General features: G+C 42.4%; 1 protein-coding gene across 1 annotated transcript; it reads right to left on the bottom strand.

The window, feature by feature from the left end:
* Positions 1 to 8,113: 8,113 nt before the first annotated feature.
* LOC113651695 (trace amine-associated receptor 13c-like) lies at positions 8,114 to 9,094 on the bottom strand. The gene has a single exon (XM_027160537.2). The coding sequence runs from the start codon at positions 9,092 to 9,094 to the stop codon at positions 8,114 to 8,116; it is 981 nt and encodes a 326-aa protein (XP_027016338.2).
* Positions 9,095 to 20,568: the final 11,474 nt, after the last annotated feature.

Here is a 20,568-nt window from a genome sequence, read left to right as displayed (position 1 = left end):
CCAAACCTCATTCACAATGATTAAACACTCTCCAGGACACATTGCAGAATTTGTGAAATTGAAATACATGAATGTTAAAATATAGATCAGCATCACACACCAGTTAAAAATAATTACAACACAACTGATCCTTACAGAAACTCTGTTCATGTAGAGAAAGGGGTTTGAGAGAGCCAAATATCGATCCACAGCAATCAGAGCGATATTATAGATTGATATTGTGAGGAAGCTATAAATTAAAGAAAAGACAATGCAGAAATCTCCCCCAAAAATCCAGCATGACTCGATTGTCCAGATGAACATTGCTGGCATCACTAAAGCTCCAATAAAGAAATCTGACACAGCCAGAGAGAGCACCAGCATGTTTGTTGGTATGTGAAGCTGCTTGAAGTGAAGAACAGAGATGATGATGAGCAGATTTCCACACACTGTTAGCAGAACCACAGCAGCTGAACACACATACAGTAAGATATAAACTGCAGGAGATACAGATCTCTCTGGACAGGAGTAATGATCACAGCCATCAGACTGATTAAACTCTGTCAGGTTCATCAATACAGGCATTTTTTTAAAAGGATGTCACATTATGATCCAATGAATTATAGGTCAGGCAGCTTAGATAATTTTATAGTTTAGAAATTAGGCAAGCCCCACCCCCAAATTGACTGACACCTTAGTGAAAATGATGTAATGCCTTGGGGAAACAAAAGGCCACAGAAGGCATGAAGCACAGATAAACAGATTATTATGTGGTTCTCCAGTTTACAAAAAAGAAAACATGAACAAAAACCAAGGTATCAAAAACAGATGATGGTCACAAAAAACATTAGAAATGTTGCAGTGTGGATAAAGAAAAAATAAAGGCACATAGAGGTTCAAGCTCCAGGGTTAAACAAATAATCTTATTACAGGCAGAATTAAGCACCGTTCACAAATACAGTGACTACGGAGCTGAAAATTGCCAGTCGCTGTATTAAAAAGTCACCAGTAGGAGTTCCTACTACTGGTTGCAATAGTGATAACTGTAATGACAGGTCGTGAGATGGAGGATCCATTTGCATGCTTTTTAATGCAAGCTCAAGGTGCAACAGGCTTATGTCAGAATCAGCAAACGCAATGTCGAAGGTGAGGCAAAAATCAGAAACGGTAATACAGGCAGGAGGTCCGGGCAGGCAGCAGACAATCATAGAAGAAAGCAAAATCAAAACAGAGTCAAAAACCAGGAATACACAGGAAGACAAATCCTCAGACCGACAGCAGAGGCAAATCGAGACTTCACAGTGAAAGGGAGTTCAAGTTCATGCTTTATAGGAAGCAGGTGATTGAAAGCAGGTGGTGGTGTAATCATGACAGGAGCAGGGGTTTGTGGGAGGTGTAGTGCGGAAGCTGCTAGAACTCGGGGGAAGGTTCCCTCTGGTGGTGGTCGGGAGACGAGGCAGGTGCTTCAATCATAACGGAGCCCCCCCCTGCGAGCGGCTCCCGAAGCGAGGATGTGTGCGCTGCCGGGGCCGCCCATGAGGTCCAGGGGCTGGTTTGTCTGGATGAGCTTGGTGAAACTCAGGAGTGAATGAGGGTCCAGGATGTCTTGTGATCTCACCCACGACCATTCCTCTGGGCCGTATCCCACCCAATCGACTTCGAGTTGGCCGTCCCGGCGTCTGAAGTCTAGAAGGCTGCGCACCTGGTATGCCTCCTCATCACCGATCAGCAAGGGCGGTGGCACAGGCGAGTCGGTAGTGTCCTCTTACTCCCCTCTTGGACCGTCGACGGGCTTAAGGAGTGAGACGTGGAATGTGGGAGAGATGCGGTAATTGGGTGGTAGCGCCAGGCGGTATGACACAGGATTCACCTGTCTGAGAACTTTGAATGGACCCACAAACCTGAGCTTTTTGCAGGGGAAAAAGCTGTCGGCTTGGAGCTTCTGGCAGCGGATGGCTCTCTGTAGCTGGTGGTGGGCCACGCTCCAGGTCTCCTCGCTCTTACGGAACCAGTCATCCACTGCAGGCAGATCAGAGGGTTCACCGGACCACGAGAACAGGGGTGGCTGGTATCTGAGAACTGAGCAAGTATCTAATGTGGGTGAAGTATTTACAGAATTTGCTCATCAAACCAGCCACTGGTCTCATTCTGAGTTCTTGGTTTAGGCGCTTGGTTAGACCGTTAGATTGTGGGTGTTATCCCAAGGTGAGGCTGACATTGATATTTAGTCTTTTGAAGAAAGCTGCCCACACTCAGGAAGTGAACTGCGGCCCCCTGTCTGAGACGATGTCATCAGGGATGCCGTAGAAATGGAACACATAACTGCACAAGGTCTCTGCTGTCTTGAATGCCGTGGGTAGCTTGGGTGGAGCTATCAGGCGGCACGCATTGGAGAACCGGTCCACGACTGTGAGGATGATGGTGCAGTTATTGGACTTGGGTAGATCGGTGATGAAATCGATGGAGATATAAGACCAGGGGCGCTGAGGGATAGGTAGTGGTTGCAGCAAGCTGGCTGGGAGCTGATGTGAAGATTTGGAAGTGTTGCAAATGGTACACCTTTTCACAAACTCTCGGGTGTCTTTGGAAAGAGAGGGCCACCAGAAAGTGTTCTGCGCCAGACGGATTGTGAACGAGATGCAGAGCTGGGTGAAGTGTGTAACAGTTGTAGCAGGGTAGAGCGTAAGTTCTTGGGCACGTAGGTCTTGGTAGCGGGACAGTCGTTAGGAGGTGGAGACAGCGTATTGTCCTGAGAAATCTGGGTAATGATGTCCCATTGAATGGGAGCGATAATTTGAGCCTCGGGAATGATGGGCTCTGTCTGAGAGGGCTGGTCAGGTTCATTGTTCAGGCAGGAAAGTGCATCGGCTTTGATATTCTTTGAACTGGGTCTGTAGATTACTGTGAAGCGAAACCGTGTGAAAAACATGGCCCATTGTGCTTGACAGGGATTCATCTGCTTGGTCGAGCGTAGGTACTCAAGGTTTTTATGGTCTGTGATAACCGTGAACCCTCTAGCCAGTGTCGCCACTCCACGAAGGCCGCCTTCATGGAGAGTAGCTCACGATCCCCCACATTGTAATTGGAAGGGCTGGAGGCGTCCACCTCGACTACGAACGGTCAAGCCGGGTCAGGGTGGTGCAGGATGGGAGCTGTTGTGAAGCGCTCCTTCAGCAGATGAAAGGCGCTGATAGCTTCAGTTGACCAAAATAAACGGGGCGATGCTTTCTTCGTCAGTGAGGTGAGTGTTGCCGCGACCGTGCTGAACCCACAAATGAAGTGGCGATAGAAGCAAGGTGTTAGCAAGGCGAACGGCATTACCAAATATTCATAATGGCCGGAATGTGTGGAGAAGGCGGTCTTCAATTCGTCACCCTCTCTGATATGGATCAGGGTATAAGCACTGCGTAAATCCAATTTTGTGAAGAACCTGGCTTTGCACAGCTGTTCCAGGGCTGAGGGGACCAGGGGGAGAGGGTAGCGAAATTTCACGGTAAGCTCGTTCAGAGCTTGATAGTCTATGCAGGGGCTGAGCCCCCCGTCTTTCTTTTTTACAAAAAAGAAGCCGGACGATGCCGGTGATACCGAATGCCGAACAAACCCGTTTTTTAGTTCCTCCTCGATATATGCATTCATAGCTTCGGTCTATGGCTGTGACAGCGGGAAGATTATGCCTTTCGGTGGTGTGGTGTTGGGTAGAAGCTCGATGCTGCAATCGTCGAGACGGTGAGGAGGTAGCTTGGTGGCCTTGAACTTGCTAAATGCCTCTACGAGGTCGTGATATTCAGCCGGAAGGTCGGGGCTGACGGGAGTGGGCGGCGTGGTGGTCGCGGAGTATAGTGGAAGTAGAGCCTCGGAGGGTCGGTTATGTGGAGCACAGGTCTCATCCCAGGCTATAATTCGTGGTTCTCTCCAGGAAATGCTCGGGTTGTGGAGCATTAGTTAGGGAAACCCCAGGATCAGAAAATGACGAGGAGAGGTAATGATGTGGAACCGGATAGTCTCGCTGTGATAGGGACCCACCATTAGCTCGATCTCTTTGATAACGAATCTTATCCGTCCCTCTCCGAGTGGTCGATCGCTTCTACGGCTGCGGGGACAACACACACTGTTAGTGGGATGGCGATTGGATCAGGTTGTCGAGTCAGATAGTCAGTTCCATAAAGTCGGATAGATCTCTCCCTTCGTCACGACAAGACACATAACTTTCTGTGGTAAATTAAGCTTTAACAGTAATTTTCTGTGGTAAATTTAGCTTTAACAATAACTTTCTGTGGTAAAATTAGCTTTAACAGTAACCTTCTGTGGTAAATCTAGCTTTAACAGTAACCACCTGTGGTACATTTAGCGTTAGCAATAAACTGTGGTATATGTAGCTTTAGCAATTACTTTAAGCTTTAACAGTAACTTTCTGTGGTAAATTAAGCTTCTACAAAAACTTTCTGTGGTAAATTTAGCTTTGATAGTAACTTTCTGTGGTAAATTTAGCTTTAACAGTAACTTTCTGTGGTAAATTTAGTTTTAACGATAACTTTCTGTGGTAAATTTAATTTTTGCAATAACTTTCTGTTTTTAAATTTAGCTTTAACAGTAACTTTCTGTGGTGAATTTAGCTTTAACAGTAACTTTCTGTGGTAAATTAAGCTTCTACAAAAACTTTGTGGTAAATTTAGCTTTAACAGTAACTTTCTGTGGTAAATTTAGCTTTAACAGTAACTTTCTGTGGTAAATTAATCTTCTACAATACCTTTCTGTGGTAAATTTAGCTTTTGCAATAACTTTCTGTTTTTAAATTCAGATTTCCACACACTGTTAGCAGAACCACAGCAGCTGAACACACATACAGTAAGATATAAACTGCAGGAGATACAGATATCTCTGGACATATGTCAAACGTACTGTGAAGCACTTTGGTCAGCCGTGTGGCTGTTTGTAAATGTGCTATATAAACAAACTTGAACTTGAACTCTCTGGACAGGAGAAATGATCACAGCGATCAGACTGATTAAACTCTGTCAGGTTCATCAATACAACATTTCTCTAATGTCTACAGAGTTTAAACTAAAACAGAAAATGTAAAAGTGTACTTGTGGCTTAGAATCTCTGGTGAAGCTCAGAAGCTCTGGTGATTTTATAGTTTATAGAAATTAGTCACGCCTCCCTAATTTGAGTGACAGTATGATAGATATTTACATTTACATTTACAGCATGTGACAGACCCCTTATCCAGAGCGACGTACATAAGTGCTTAAATCTCTAACATTGAATCCATTAATGCTGGTTCACTAGGTTACATACTTAAGATACCATGAGTTTAAAACATTTGTTTAAAGTTACAATGAAAAAGTGTCAAAGGTTTTTTTTTTTAATGCAAAAGTTGAAGTGTTTCCTTAATAAATAGGTCTTCAATCGCCGCTTGAAAATAGCCAGTGACTCAGCTGTCCGGACCTCTAGGGGAAGTTCATTCCACCACCTTGGTGCCAGAACAGAGAAGAGTCTTGTAGTATACTTGCCTCTTACCCTGAGAGATGGTGGAACCAGTTGAGCAGTACTGGTAGATCGGAGGTTGCGGGATGCAGTGCGAGGAATGATGAGGGCTTTGAGCTAAGAGGGAGCTGGTCCATTTTTGGCTTTGTAGGCCAGCATCAGTGTTGAATCGGATGCGTGCAGCTACCGGAAGCCAGTGGAGGGATCGCAGCAGCGGGGTGGTATGCGAGAACTTTGGCAGGTTGAAAACAAGCCGGGCAGCTGCATTTTGGATCATTTGCAGAGGACGGATTGCGTTCATAGGTAGACCTGCCAGCAGTGCATTGCAGTAATCCAGTCTCGAAATGACAAGAGACTGAACAGATATGATGTCATGGCTTGTGGGAACAAAAGGCCCAAACTAAATATCCCCTTCACATGTGTTCATGACTGGACTGATGGGACACTGGATTAAATATAGTGAATATTAGACAAGTATATAGTAAATGTCAGTTAATTATATTTATTAGAAATGTCACTACAAAAACCCACCACATTGGTCACAAACATATTCAGCTCCTAGTGTTTGTCCTGCAGTCATTAAGGCTGTCCATCTCACATTACAGAATATTTTAAACCACGGCTAAAACAGAGCATAAAGAAACATATTTATATTTGATTCACTATAATGCATTACAAATATGTAAATATAATTTTTCTTGTGTGAAGATGAACAATGCTGATTTTGTGTCTGTAATTAATAAACATTAATCCTTATAGAACATCAAATATCCTGCTCTATTGGGGGTAATAAAGGGATGTAGTAAACTGTGTGTTTCATAATTAAATAATCAGCATTTTTGAAAATATTTTAAGGAATTTTAAGGATTAAAGATTTAAATACTTATTTAAGCATTTTTAAAGGATTTCTTTTTAGTTATGGTAAGTCATCAAAATGGTAATAAAAGAGGCAGAGGACTTTTCTGCTTTTCTCTTACATTTCAGGTCTGAGGTATTTAATGTGTTTTAGACAGTGTGTGAATAAGAAATCATGTCACTGCAATTAGAGGACTAACAATTAAATGAAATAACCATTGATGGAGACTGCATTTACTGATAACCAGCAGATTAATGGCCACAAGGTGGCGCAAATTAAATTGTACTTAGATTCTCATGTGTTGAAATACTTTGTCCATATTATTTCCTCACTATTAATTTTTACTCGTGCAAAATGCAAGAGACAAAAAGTATTTCCTAGACAAAATGTACAGTGTGTAATGTAACATAAAGACATGTATTTGCAAAGTCCTGTGGAGGAAGATGGGTCCTTGTCACTTATCTGCACTGAGCAAAATAGAATAGAATAGAATACAACAGAGCATAGAAGCCTTTATTATCGCCACATATACATTAAAGCACAGTGGAATTTGTTTCTTCACATACCCCAACCAAGGAGGTTGGTGTCAGAGTGTATGTGCCATGAATGCAGAGATAGTCTGGGTATGGATGCTAGGCAGCGGTGTTCTTAAATGTAGTCATTGTTAGGAGACTACAGAGCACCAATAACAGTAACCTGAATCAGAAAGATATGCTAGTGTTTGAACTCTCTGTGATAACCAACAGACCAGTCGAAGATCACCTGAGAGAAATTACCAAAATAGTTACTGAATTCACACACCATCACAGATGACACTGAGAGCAGAACCAGTTGAGTAGGTCCACGCTTTCCACCTACGGTGAAACTAAGCCTCCAAGAATAAGAACTCGAATCTAGAAGCCACAGCCTCTGAATGGTGGAGCTGTTTGTCTCTGCATGTACAGGAAGAAACCTCTTCAACGCCTACTTTACCATTCCAGAAGAACTAAGTGGAGAGATTTCTATTAATCTTAAAAATTATCCCTGCGGTGTGTATGAACTGCACTCACGAAACAGTCTAGACTGGTAGTGTTTCCATTTCTAAATAAGGTAGGATGTATGTGAAAGGGCAGTGCCTGCACTCTGGTATCTGGTTTTCAGGATACTTGCACAGCATCATTTTTTAAAAATAGAAAAGAGTATGGTTTACACTCGTAATCTGACACCTTTTTTGGGACATTAAAAATAATAATCTTTATAAATTTACAAATTAATCTTTTATTTTCTTGTTGAAAATCTGCTGACTCACTGCATGTTAATTGTGCTGCCTGTTGAATCCATGTGTTGAACGATAACCAGCTTTAACATAGAAACAGGCAAACAGATCCGAATCACAAAACAGAATCCTAGTCAGGAAAAAAAAAACAGGCAGGAAGGTCAATAAACACAGGTAAACAGTCAGTGAGGCAAAATTACAGACGATGGCAAGGCAAATAGAGAGTAAGCCAATAATTGATAACAATGGTCATAAACAAAAAACACACAATAAGCACTTTGAAAAACAAAGGCTTGCTAACGATATTTTTTGTGGTGCATTTAGTGCACGTTGCTTAATTACCCAGAAGGAAACTGGGTCGGTGTGTTCTCACATTAATATACAATATTCAGATAATAAAATTCTCTCCTTCTACATATAATACATTACAGGATACATTATATTGGAGTTTAAATTTGATTTGTTATAGAAGCTGAATTATATATAACAGCAATATATACTTTAAAGAAATTATCAGAAAGAGTGAAAGAGACTTTTCATGAAAGAACATTGATTATTGCAGAATTTGTCTGGAAAATTTGCAGAGTTATGATTAATTTAACACACCTCCTGAACCACGGATAAAACAGAGCATAAATTACTGGATTAATGGTGGAATTAAGACAAATCATAATTGTGACTTTCTGAAATGATTCTAATTGTATTTCAATAACATTCCCTAATAAACTGTAAATACAATATGGAAGTAAACACACGAGAAACACAGACACTAAAATACCGAGGACTTTAGCTGCTTTTCTCTCAGATTTCATGGAGTGTGAGGTGATTTTCTGTGTTTTAGGCCGTGTGTGATTATTAAGCTCTCTGATAGCAGTGGCATGTTTCTTAGCAATCACAAAAACTCGAGTATACAATATGATTATGACAGAAAGTGGAAATATAAATGAATATATGAGATCAATTACAGTCCAAACCTCATTTAGAGAAGGAACACATTCTTCAGGACACATTTCAAAAATCATGTAATAAAATATCAATGAGCTGTACACTAGATTAAGACACCAGTTAAAATAAACCACAGTACACATTTTTTTCATAGAGACTGTGTTTGTGTAGAGAAAAGGGTTTGACAGAGCTAAAAATCGATCCACAGCAATCAGAGTGACATTATAGATGGATATCATCATTAGGAAAAAAGAAATCAACCAAAAACAGACACAGAAATCTCTCCCAAAAATCCAGCATGGCTCGATTGTCCAGATGAACATTGGCGGCATCACTAAAGCACCAAGAAGAAAATCTGACACAGCCAGAGAGAGCACCAGCATGTTTGTTGGTGTGTGAAGCTGCTTGAAGTGAAGAACAGAGATGATGACGAGCAGATTTCCACACACTGTTAGCAGAACCACAGCAGCTGAACACATGTACAGTAAGATATAAACTGCAGGAGATACAGATCTCTCTGGACAGGAGAAATGATCACAGCGATCAGACTGATTAAACTCTGTCAGGTTCATCAATACAGCATTTCTCTAATGTCTACAGAGTTTAAAGTAAAACAGAAAATAATAAAAGTCATAATCAAATGAATCTGCTCTGGTGATTTTATAGTTTAAAGAAATTAGTCACACCTCCCTATTTTGAGTGACAGTATGATAAATATGATGTCATGGCTTGTGGGAACAAAAGGCCTAAACTAAATCTCTCAATCTCATGTGTCAAGACAAGAAAAGCTTCAGGTCCAGATGGTGTCTCACCTGCCTGCTTGGCACAATCTTTACACAGATCTTTAACAGATCACTTCAACTTCAGTGCTCAACCATAATCTTTCTGTGGGTTAACTCTGCATAGAGTTGTCCTCACACCAGCTGTGGTTTGTACCTGGTTGTTGGAATAAGGTATTTTCTTCCATGCCGCTACATTGTTCTGTACCGTAACCTGAGTGTAGTAGTCATTTAGTGCACCTGGGATGGAGACAACACTAGAGAGCATGTGATAGCCTAGTGGTTAAGGTCGGGCTATTAATCGGAAGCTCGTGAATTCGATCACAGGTCCACCAAGCTGCCACTGTTGGGCCCCTGAGCAAGGCCCTAAACCCTCCATTGCTCAGTTGTATAAAAAAAATTAGATAATGTAAGTCGCTCTGGATATCAGGGAGTCTGCTAAATGCTGGAAATGTAAATGTAAATCACTATCACAGGCAGGTGAAGTTGTCTTGTAGTTTGTGATCGCCTGAATGCCCTGCCACTTACGCCGTCTGTGGATTCTCTTTAGCAGTGCAGGCACCTTTGTTGGAACGTGTGGTGATGGTCTTGTAGACAGTCACATCATCAATGCACTTGGCAAAAAAATGCTCGAGTATACAATATGATTATGACAGAAAGTGGAAATATAAATGAATATATGAGCTCAATTACAGACCAAACCTCATTCAGAAAGAAATAACATTCTCCAGGACACATTACAGAATTTGTGAAATTGAAATATATGAATGTTAAAATATAGATCAGCATCACACACCAGTTAAAAATAATTACAACAGCAGTGATCTGCACAGAAACTCTGTTCATGTAGAGAAAGGGGTTTGAGAGAGCCAAACATCGATCCACAGCAATTAGCATTATATTATAGATTGAAATGATTGTGAGAAAGCTACTAGATAACAAAAAGAAGGTGCAGAAATCTCTTCCAAAAATCCAGCATGACTCAATCGCCCATATGAACATCGATGGCATCATTAAAGCTCCAATGAGGAAATCCGACACAGCCAGAGAGAGCACCAGCATGTTTGTTGGTGTGTGAAGCTGCTTGAAGTGAAGAACAGAGATGATGATGAGCATATTTCCACACACTGTTAGCAGAACCACAGCAGCTGAACACATGTACAGTAAGATATAAACTGCAGGAGATACAGATCTCTCTGGACAGGAGAAATGATCACAGCGATCAGACTGATTAAACTCTGTAAGGTTCATCAATACAGGCATTTTTTAAGAAAGGCTGTTACATTCTGATTCAATGAATTATATTTCAGGCAGCTTAGATAATTTTATAGTTTAGAAATTAGGCACGCCCCAACCCCTAAATTGACTCCTTAGTGAAAGTGATGTCATGTCTGGGGAAACAAAATGCCACAGAAGGCATTAAGCACAGATAAACAGATTGTTATGTGGTTCTCCAGTTTACAAGAAAGAAAACATGAACAAAAACCAAGGAATCAAAAACAGATGATGGCCACAAAAATTTTACAGTGTGGATAAAGAAAAACTGTGATAAATGTTAAAATGCAGTTTTGCTCTAAATGATTTGCTGATGTAATGTCTGATCTAAAACAACATCAAAAACTCAGTATTTAATACGCTTGTTTTATACTCATGGAAATTTAACTCCACATATAATTGAACTCCACAGCTTGACATATATTATTATGGCATCAGTCTTATGCCAAAGCATATAAGATTACAACAAGAAATACAAGTCAAGTCAAGAAGCTTATATTATCATTTCTACCATATATAGCTGTCGCAGTACCCATTGAAATGAGACAACATTTCTCCAGGACTATGGTGCTCTATAGAACAGAGACAGAGCTAAAGGCTTCTAGGTAGTACTTCTAAGTGCATCTGTGCAACCTGGTGCAAACAGTGCAGGACAATAGACTGTGCAAACAAAAAATACACAAAAGACAATACACATAAACAGCACCCACCAGTGTAAATACTGTATGTTTAAACAATATTGCATGTGTGGAAATGCTGGATTGAACATATTGGTATTATAGCAGCAGTTACATGAGGTTTTTGCAAACCGTCCGTCATCTCAGGAGGGGGAATGAGTGCCCTGCACACACTGTTTACAGTGGGAGTGGGAATCTGCTGACTTCGACTGGGGACATCCTCGGACGGTGGAATAAGTACTTCGAGGATGCTACCCCACAGACATGTCTTCTACTTAGGAAGCAAAGGCTGATGGCTCAGTTGTGGACTTGTCGATTCCCCAAGCTGAGGTCACTGAGGTAAGTTGAGAAGCTCCTCGGTGGCAAGGCACCGGGGGTGGATGAGATCTGCCCTGAGTACCTCAAGTTTCTGGATGTTGTGGTGCTGTCTTGAGTGAAACGCCTCTGCAACTTCGCGTGGCGGCTGGGGACAATGCCACTGGACTGGCAGACTAGGGTGGTGGTCCCCCTGTTTAAGAAGGGGGACTGGAGGATGTGTTCCATCTACGGGGGATCACACTCCTCAACCTCCCCGGAAAAGTCTCTGCCAGGGTTCTGGAGAGGAGAATTCGGCCAATAGTCGAAGCTCAGATTCAAGAGGAACAATGCGGTTTCGTCCCAGTCGTGGAACACTGGAGCATCTCTATAGACCTCGCCAGGTTGCTGGAGGGTTCATGGGAGTTTGCCCAACCAGTCCACATGTGCTTTGTGGATCTGGAGAACGCATTCAACTGTGTCCCTCGTGGCGAGCTGTGTGGGGTGCTCTGGGAGTATGGGGTCCAGGGCCCTCTGCTAAGGGCTGTCCAGTCCCTATATGACTGGGAACAAGACAGAGAACAGTAACACGGACTCAAGACGACAACAATAGACAACAGAAGACAACAGAGGATTCCACGCTGCTCAAAGGCAGTATGTATGTTCAACAAAATTGCATGCAGTAATACTGTAATGAACACAGTTTCATAGCAGCAGGTCCCTGAGATAATGAAAAGAATTGTGAAAAACAGCAAACGACTAAAATGTTAGACAGTGTGTGCAAAAACAGCATGTAAACAGGTTCATTCATTCATTTTCTACCGCTTATCCGAACTATCTCGGGTCACGGAGAGCCTGTGCTGGGGATCTCAGGCAACATCCGGCATCAAGGCAGGATACACCCTGAACAGAGTGCCAACCCATCGCAGGGCACACACAACCTCTCATTCACTCACGCAATCACACACTACGACGGCAGGAGAGTGACAAGTGTGTGTGAGGGGTTTGTGGGGTGTGTGGGGGCATCCACAATGCTGTTGGCTTTGCGGATGCAGCATGTGGTGTAAGTGTTCTTCAGTGTTGTCACATGAAAAGATATAATGAAATATTTACAAAAATGTCTTCACTCCTCCATGATGACATCACAGATTGGAGTTTCCCCGAGTCAATAACTCCTGAGATAAACGCTGTTACTACACAAATAACACCTCTTTTCTATCGTAGTAATGTAGCTACAACCCAATTTTCCTCAAAATCAGCTTTCCTTCGCGGCGGACAAAATACATGTCTCCATGTGCGAACCAAGGGACCGTCTGCAAAGTGCAAAACCCGAAAAGCGAATACTAAAAACACAAACTTGGGAGAAATGTCTTTTTGTATAATTTTTATGTTTTTTTTATATGAAAATATTTCCCCCAAAATTTAAGTTCTCAATTTAAGTTCTCTGTACAAGTTAATCTGATATTTTTTTGTATTTTTTTTTCTGTGATTTTTATTACGCTGAGTTGAATACATTCTTAAATGTATTCTTATGTTTACTCTTAAAGCTGTAATTATTTAAACACTTGTTTTGAAGTAAATTGTTTTGAGTACATTTGTTATTGAGTATTTCATTTACCTTTAAGTTAATAAGACTTTTACATACTGTCAGCTGCATGTGTGGCACATATGGGCCAATAGATTTTAACAGAACTCAACCATACTAAAATTGCATAAAAGGCTCATATTTGGGCCACATTAAATTGTATTATTTGTCATTGTCAAATTACCAATTTGATGCAGTGTGTGGCATATGGTCTGAGTACTGACAAGCTGACCCCCACTCCACCCCACCCCACCCCACCCCACCCTTCAACCTCTGCAGCAATGCTGGCAGCATTCATATGTCTATTTCCAAAACACAACCTCAGTTTCTGGGTCTTGACAATCTTCTTATAGGCTACACCATCTTTATGTAGAGCAACAATTCTTTTTTCAGATCTTCAGAGTTCTTAGCCATGAGGTGCCATGTTGAACTTCCAGTGACCAGTATGAGAGAGTGAGAGAGATAACACCAAATTTAACACACCTGCTCCCCATTCACACCTGAGACCTTGTAACACTAACGAGTCACATGACACCGGGGAGAGAAAACAACTAATTGGGCCCAATTTGGACATTTTCACTTAGGGGTGTACTCACTTTTGTGGCCAGCAGTTTACACATTAATGGTTTTGTGTTGTTATTTTGAGGGGACAGAAAATTTACACTGTTATACATGCTGTACACTTTACATTGGAGCACAGTGTCAATTCTTCAGTGTTGTCAGATGAAAAGATTATATATATATATATATATATATAATAAAATATGTACAACAATGAGAGGGGTGTCCTTACTTCTGTCAGATACTGTATGTACTGTAGATAGAATGCACATTTGATCGTTAACATTATCATACATGTGTTCCATAAGTTGTGCATGTTGTTTTACTTTTAAGAGAATTTATATACTCATATATTCGCTTCGAATTGTAAAATTGGTTAGAAATTTGATTTGCTTTACATGTAATATATGCAATGTTTCATTCATACTCGACATGAGGTGGTTGAATTGTGCCCGAGTGTTACAGTGATCACTGGACTGATCTGTTTGACGTTCTCCAGGCATTTTTAAATTTCCTGTATTTTCATTAAACACCATCACAGATAATATTGTGTTTGTCAACTGAGCATATATAATAAATATTTGCGTCTTTCCTTTTTCAGATTAATTAAGAATTTTGGAAAATTACCACTCAATTACACCTCAAACCAACATTTATGAAGATGTCGGATTTCTACACTCCTTAACCTTTCACAATGTTTTCATGCAAAGGAGGAGCACTGAGCCAGATTTTAAAGATATGTGCCATACAGAAGGTATTAATTAACGTAATGTCTGTATTTCTCATTAATATCAGTTAATATTTACTACACTTTTGTTACGTCAGACCTCACATCATAACATAGATGGTCTGTTATTTGTGTGAAAGGGAATAAGACCTCATCCAGGACTACAATGTAAGTCTCTAAATATGTTCCAAGATATTTATAGTTTTTAGAAAACTGCATTTGACATTTTTATTTTTAGTTACAAAAACAGAAATACAGATTGAACACTGCTTTATTGAATGCACTTCATTCCTCCTGTAAACATGGTCTGTTTAAATAAACTTATATGAATGTACTGCATTCAACAAAGCAGTGTTTAAGCTGTATTACTGTTTTAGCTGTATTAGTGTGAACTAGTGGCAGCAATGTATATAAAATATATAATCTATTGTTAACATTTCTGAAAACATTCTGACTGTCATAAGTCAAATAGTTTAAGTTATAGTGTCAGGCTGCACAGTCCACTGAAACATCATATTTTGGGGAGTTAGTGTTTACAGAGTAATAAACCTTGAAATTGTTTACTTCCTGATGTCTCTGCATTTTAAGCTCTTATAAGAATTTTTTTAAAACATTTTCAACCTTACACAAATGCACTTTATAATGACATATTTCATGTTTGTTTTACAGTGTGGGGATCTGTAGCATTCTGCAAGAAAGTTGACCAAAAGAACATCATCATTATCTTGGAGGTTGTGCAAGTCATGGCTTGTTTGGGAAATCTGGCTAGAGCCTGTGTAATTCTACTTGTACTCAAGTATACACTAAACCTCCCCTATCTCAAACAAGGCCTTTCAGAAGCTTCTTGTTGGAACTGGATGTATGCAAGTATTCTCCCAAACTACAATCACTCAAAAACAAACTTGTGTTAGATTTTGAGAGACAAATCCATTGTTATTAAGTTTTTGGTTAAAATGCACTACACTGACTGATTGATTGTGGTTTAAGGTTGTTCTACAGCTTTTAGTAAGGTAACTGGTTTTATATCAGGGGTGTCCAAAGTTTTTTGGTGAGGGCCAAATACAGAAAAATAAGCAAAGGCCCGGGCCACACACAAGAGGTGACATATTGACACATGATTACTGTGTGTATTTCTAACTCACCTATAATGTGAAGAACATTGCTCTCAGTGGGAGCAGTGATGCTGTCCTTTGGATTGAAGGATGGCTGGGATGTCAGGAGAAAGTTTGGTGGTTGAGACACGAAGGACTTCACAGAGATGGCTATCAGTCATTCTGGATCTCAGTCTGCTTTTGTTCTGATTTAACAGAGAAAATGTTTGTTCACATATGTATGTTGAGCCGAACAGGCTCATCATTCTTTTTGCGTGGCGTCTCATCAGAGGAAACTTGGCACGATCCAAACTCTGATAGAAGTCAGGGAGGGAGAGAAGCTGATGTTGACTCTTCAGAGAATCATCACATTGCATTTCAATCAGTTCTAACTGCAGACTCTCCTCCACTTCTTCTGCATGCACCAGGAAGGGGGTCGAGAACAGCTTGATTTGTTTTTCAATGACAGAAAAATCTTGAAAACGCTGGTTGAATTCTGTCACAAGAGATGTAATTACAGAAGCATATTTCTCCTTTTTAGCAGAAAGGTCTGCCTTTGGAAAAGCAAGCTTGATTTCAGACAGCGCAGGGAAGTGTGCAGCATTAAAGCTTCGTAGTTGTGTCTCAAACAGGCGGACCTTTACACAGAAGGCTTTCATGTGCGCATACAGGTGTGACACCAGCTGTTCTTTGCCTTGTAGGTTCTTGTTCAGTGTATTCAGATGATGAGTGAGATCAACTAAAAATGCCAGGTCTGCCAGCCACAGAGGGTCACTCAGTTTATGAAGAGGTCGGCCCTTCTCTTTCAAAAACTTGTCGATTTCTGATCTCAACGAATAAAACCGCTGCAGCAAAGAGCCACGGCTGAGCCAGCGCACATCAGAGTGGTAGAGTACATCCCCGTATTCAGCATCCACGTCAGATAAGAAAGCTTGAAATTCCCTGTGGTACAGTCCTCTAGCTCGAATTATGTTGACAGTTTTTACAACAGTGTTCATCACATCGCCCAGCTGGACAGTCTTGGCACACAGTGCTTCTTGGTGGATTATACAGTGCATCCTAACAGCCTCACCTCCGCTCTCTTTTACCTTGACGCACACCATGGATGCCATTCCTTTGCGCTCACCCTTCATGGCCGGAGCTCCATCCGTTGTTACCCCACAGAGCTTGTCCCATTTAAGCCCCATCTTTTCAACTGCCTCTGACACAGCGTCAAAAATATTTCCACCCGTCGTTGTGCCTTTTAGGCTCATCATATCAAGCAGCTCCTCCGTACAGCAAAAATTATCTCCCCGCAAAAAAATTAAAAGCTGTGCGGTGTCTGTGGCGTCTGTGCTCTCATCGCATGCTATCGAGTAAAAATCAAAAGCACAAGCTTTCTCTCTCAGCTGAAATTTCAGGTTAGCTGACAAGTCCTTGATTCTCTGCACCACTGTATTTCTGGATAAGCTCACGTTGTTGAAATCCTGCACTTTTTCCGGGCACATTACTTCTGTGACTTTGATGAGGCACTGCTTTATGAAATCACCGTCTGAGAACGGTTTGCCATGCTGGGCAATAAGTTGTGCGACTTCATAGCTTGCTGCTGTGGCGTTTTCCTGTATTTTGTTAGCACGAAAAAAAAACTGTTGTTGAGCTTGCAGGCTAGCTGCCATTTGCTTGAATTTCTGTGCTCGTTCGGCACCTGTGTACGATGCGTAGCTCTGATGCTTGGTCTCATAGTGCCGACGGACATTATACTCTTTCATCACGGCAACATCTTCATTGCAAATCAAACAGACACACTTTCCGTTGATTTCTTTAAAGAAATATTCATTTTCCCACCGTGTTTGAAATCTTCTACACTCACTTGCTATCTTGCGTTTCTTCGGTGCTGCCATTTCTGGTGACTTGTGGTAAATATTTTTCTTTGCTTAATTTTGTTTAGTGTAATTTTGTTTTGTTAATATTTTTCTTTGCTTAATTTTGTTTAGAGTAATTTTGTTTTGTTAATATTTTTCTTTGCTTAATTTTGTTTAGTGGAGAAGCACCTTTTCTGTGACTGGCTCAATCTAGTGTTGAAATTGAGAAGTGCAACAGAGTTGAGCTCAAGCGCCATGTGCGGGCCATATTCAGTTATATTTTCAGAATTTGCTGTGGGCCAATAAAAACTGACCCGCGGGCCGCAGTTGGCCCGCGGGCCGTAGTTTGGACACCCCTGTTTTATATGTTATGCAATACACAGTTTCGGTCAGGTTTTATTCCAGAATGTGACTACTCCCACAAAAAGTTTTTACATGGAAAAAATTCAAGCAGTGTTTACATATAGTTTTTAGTCAGATCTAAAAACTGCTGTAAGTTTTATATATATATATATATATATATATATATATATATATATATATATATATATATATATATATATATATATATATATTGTTTTACAAATGTGTGTTTACCATTTTGTAATCATTGGAACATAGAATAAAAGCATGTTTAACAACAAATATGCATTATGTATTTATTTCATAATAACTTTTTATCTTAATTTTATAATTAAGTAATTTTTGGTTATACATACGACTAAATTGTGGCTAATTTGCTTAAACCAAAAAAGCACATTCCACTAATAACATTAAAATGATCCTGTGTCATGCTAAAGGAATTTTTACATGATTTTTTTTCAAGTAGATTCTGCTTTAAAAAAATCAAGTCTTAAAAACTACTCAAAAATAATATGTCATATTGTTACCATTATTTTTATAACTAGACAGTAAGTGTCACGGTTCAGCACAGACTTTCGGTGTTTGTTGTCGTTCCTCGTCACGTGTCTGCCCCGCCTTCGTCTGCTCCTCCCTGTCACCTCACCTGCTCCTCATTGTGTCATTATTGTCTCGTGTATAAATGTGATCTGCGTTGCCGAAGGCAAGGCGGATACACTGGTTAAGTCTAGTCTAGGTTGGTTTCATCATGTGTATTATTGTAGTTCTCGTTGTTGTCCTGTATTTGTCTTTATCATTTATTAAACCCCTTTCATTTGAAGCTATCCTGTGTGCGGGTCCACCTCCTTCAGCTTCTATAACAAATCAAATTCTAAACCCCAATATACTGTGTACAGGACCAAAATTTTTTTGTTTCTCGTCATTATCCCCCTGTTCAAATCTTCGTCTTCCCCTGGACTGTTCCGTCAGTCTGCCTGAATCTATTTTAATCTTCGTCTCCCCTGGACTGTTCCGTCAGTCTCCGTGGACTATTGGACTAATTTTCTTTTTTTTCCCCCCGGTGCCCCCCCTTTCCGGTGAGGGACGCCGCTCCTGCCGGTTCATCCGAGGAGGACATCACCTCACTTTAACTGCGGGGGTGTTGCAGGCCCGTGGCGGACAATTTTTTCATGCCCTCCCCCCCTTTATTTTCCTCAGGACGTCGAGGCGAGGGTTTGGCCGCGGTGCGTCGGGGGACGCTGCTCAGCACGTCAGCTCGGCGGTGGATGTCACTCGGCCTCCCAGCTCGGCGGTGGACGTCGCTCGGCCCTGAGCTCGGCTGCGGACGTCGCTCGGCCCCCTCTGGCTCCGCCGCCGTGTGCCCTGCTCCCCCCTGCCTGCCTCGCCGTGGTCCGTGGTTCCCCCCACCTACTTCGCCGTGATCCGTGGTTCCCCCCACCTACTTCGCCGTGGTCCTCGTTCCTCTCACCTGCCTTCGCCGTGGTCCTCGCTCCTCTCACCTGCCTTCGCCGTGGTCCTTGCTCCCCCCATCTGCCATCGCCATGGTCCTTGCTCCCCCTTCTACCTCGCCGTGTGCCTCGCTTCCCCTCCGGAACCTTGCAGGGAATTGGCTCTTTGGGAGCCAGGGGTGGGGTGGGGTGGTACTGTCACGGTTCAACACGGACTTTCGGCCACGTGTGTTTGTTGTCGTTCCTTGTCACGTGTCTGCCCCGCATTTGTCTGCTCCTCCCTGTCACCACACCTGCTCCTCATTGTGTCATTATTGTCTCGTTTATAAATGTGATCCGTGTTGCCGATGGCAAGGCGGATCCACTGGTTAAGTCTAGTCTAGGTTGGTTTCATCATGTGTATTAGTGTAGTCCTCGTTGTTGTCCTGTATTTGTCTTTATCATTTATTAAACCCCTTTCATTTGAAGCTATCCTGTGTGCGGGTCCGCCTCCTTCCTCCTCTGGTTGTGACAGAATGAATCCGCCGACAACTCTTCCAGAGTTAGCCTACACAGGATAGTTTCCAGCTTGGACCAAATTTTTTTTTGTTTCCCGTCATTATCCCCCTGTTCAAATCTTCGTCTTCCCCTGGACTGTTCCGTCAGTCTGCCTGAATCTATTTTAATATTCGTCTCCCCTGGACTGTTCCGTGAGTCTCCGTGGACTATTGGACTAATTTTTTTTTTTCCCCCGGTGCCCCCCCTTTCTGGTGAGGGATGCCGCTCCTGCCGGTTCATCCGAGGAGGACATCACCTCACTTTAACTGCGGGGGTGTTGCACCCCCGTGGCAGACAATTTTTTCGCGCCCTCCCCCCTTTATTTTCCTCAGGGCGTCGAGGCGAGGGTTTGGCCGCGGTGCGTCGGGGGGCGCTGCTCAGCACGTCAGCTCGGCGGTGGACGTCACTCGGCCTCCCAGCTCGGCGGTGGACGTCGCTCGGCCCTAAGCTCGGCTGCGGACGTCGCTCGGCCCCCTCTGGCTGCGCCGCCGTGTGCCCTGCTCCCCCCTGCCTGCCTCGCCATGGTCCGTGGTTCCCCCCCGCCTACTTCGCCGTGGTCCTCGTTCCCCTCACCTGCCTTTGCCGTGGTCCTTGCTCCTCTCACCTGCCTTCGCCGTGGTCCTTGCTCCCCCCATCTGCCGTCGCCATGGTCCTTGCTCCCCCTTCTACCTCGCCGTGTGCCTCACTTCCCCTCCGGAACCTTGCAGGGAATTGGCACTTTGGGAGCCAAGAGGGGGGGGGGGTGGTACTGTCACGGTTCAACACGGACTTTCGGCCACGTGTGTTTGTTGCCGTTCCTTGTCACGTGTCTGCCCCGCATCTGTCTGCTCCTCCCTGTCACCACACCTGCCCCTCATTGTGTCATTATTGT

This window comes from Tachysurus fulvidraco, chromosome 9, assembly GCF_022655615.1.
Source record: "Tachysurus fulvidraco isolate hzauxx_2018 chromosome 9, HZAU_PFXX_2.0, whole genome shotgun sequence".
Classification (NCBI taxonomy): Eukaryota; Metazoa; Chordata; class Actinopteri; order Siluriformes; family Bagridae; genus Tachysurus; species Tachysurus fulvidraco.
Note: the sequence above shows the minus strand (reverse complement) of the source record. Positions and strands in the feature narration are given on the sequence as shown.

Coding starts and splice junctions, on each gene's coding strand:
- LOC113651695 (XM_027160537.2), bottom strand. CDS start 9,094: ATGAACCTGACAGAGTTTAATCAGTCTGATCGCTGTGATCATTTCTCC.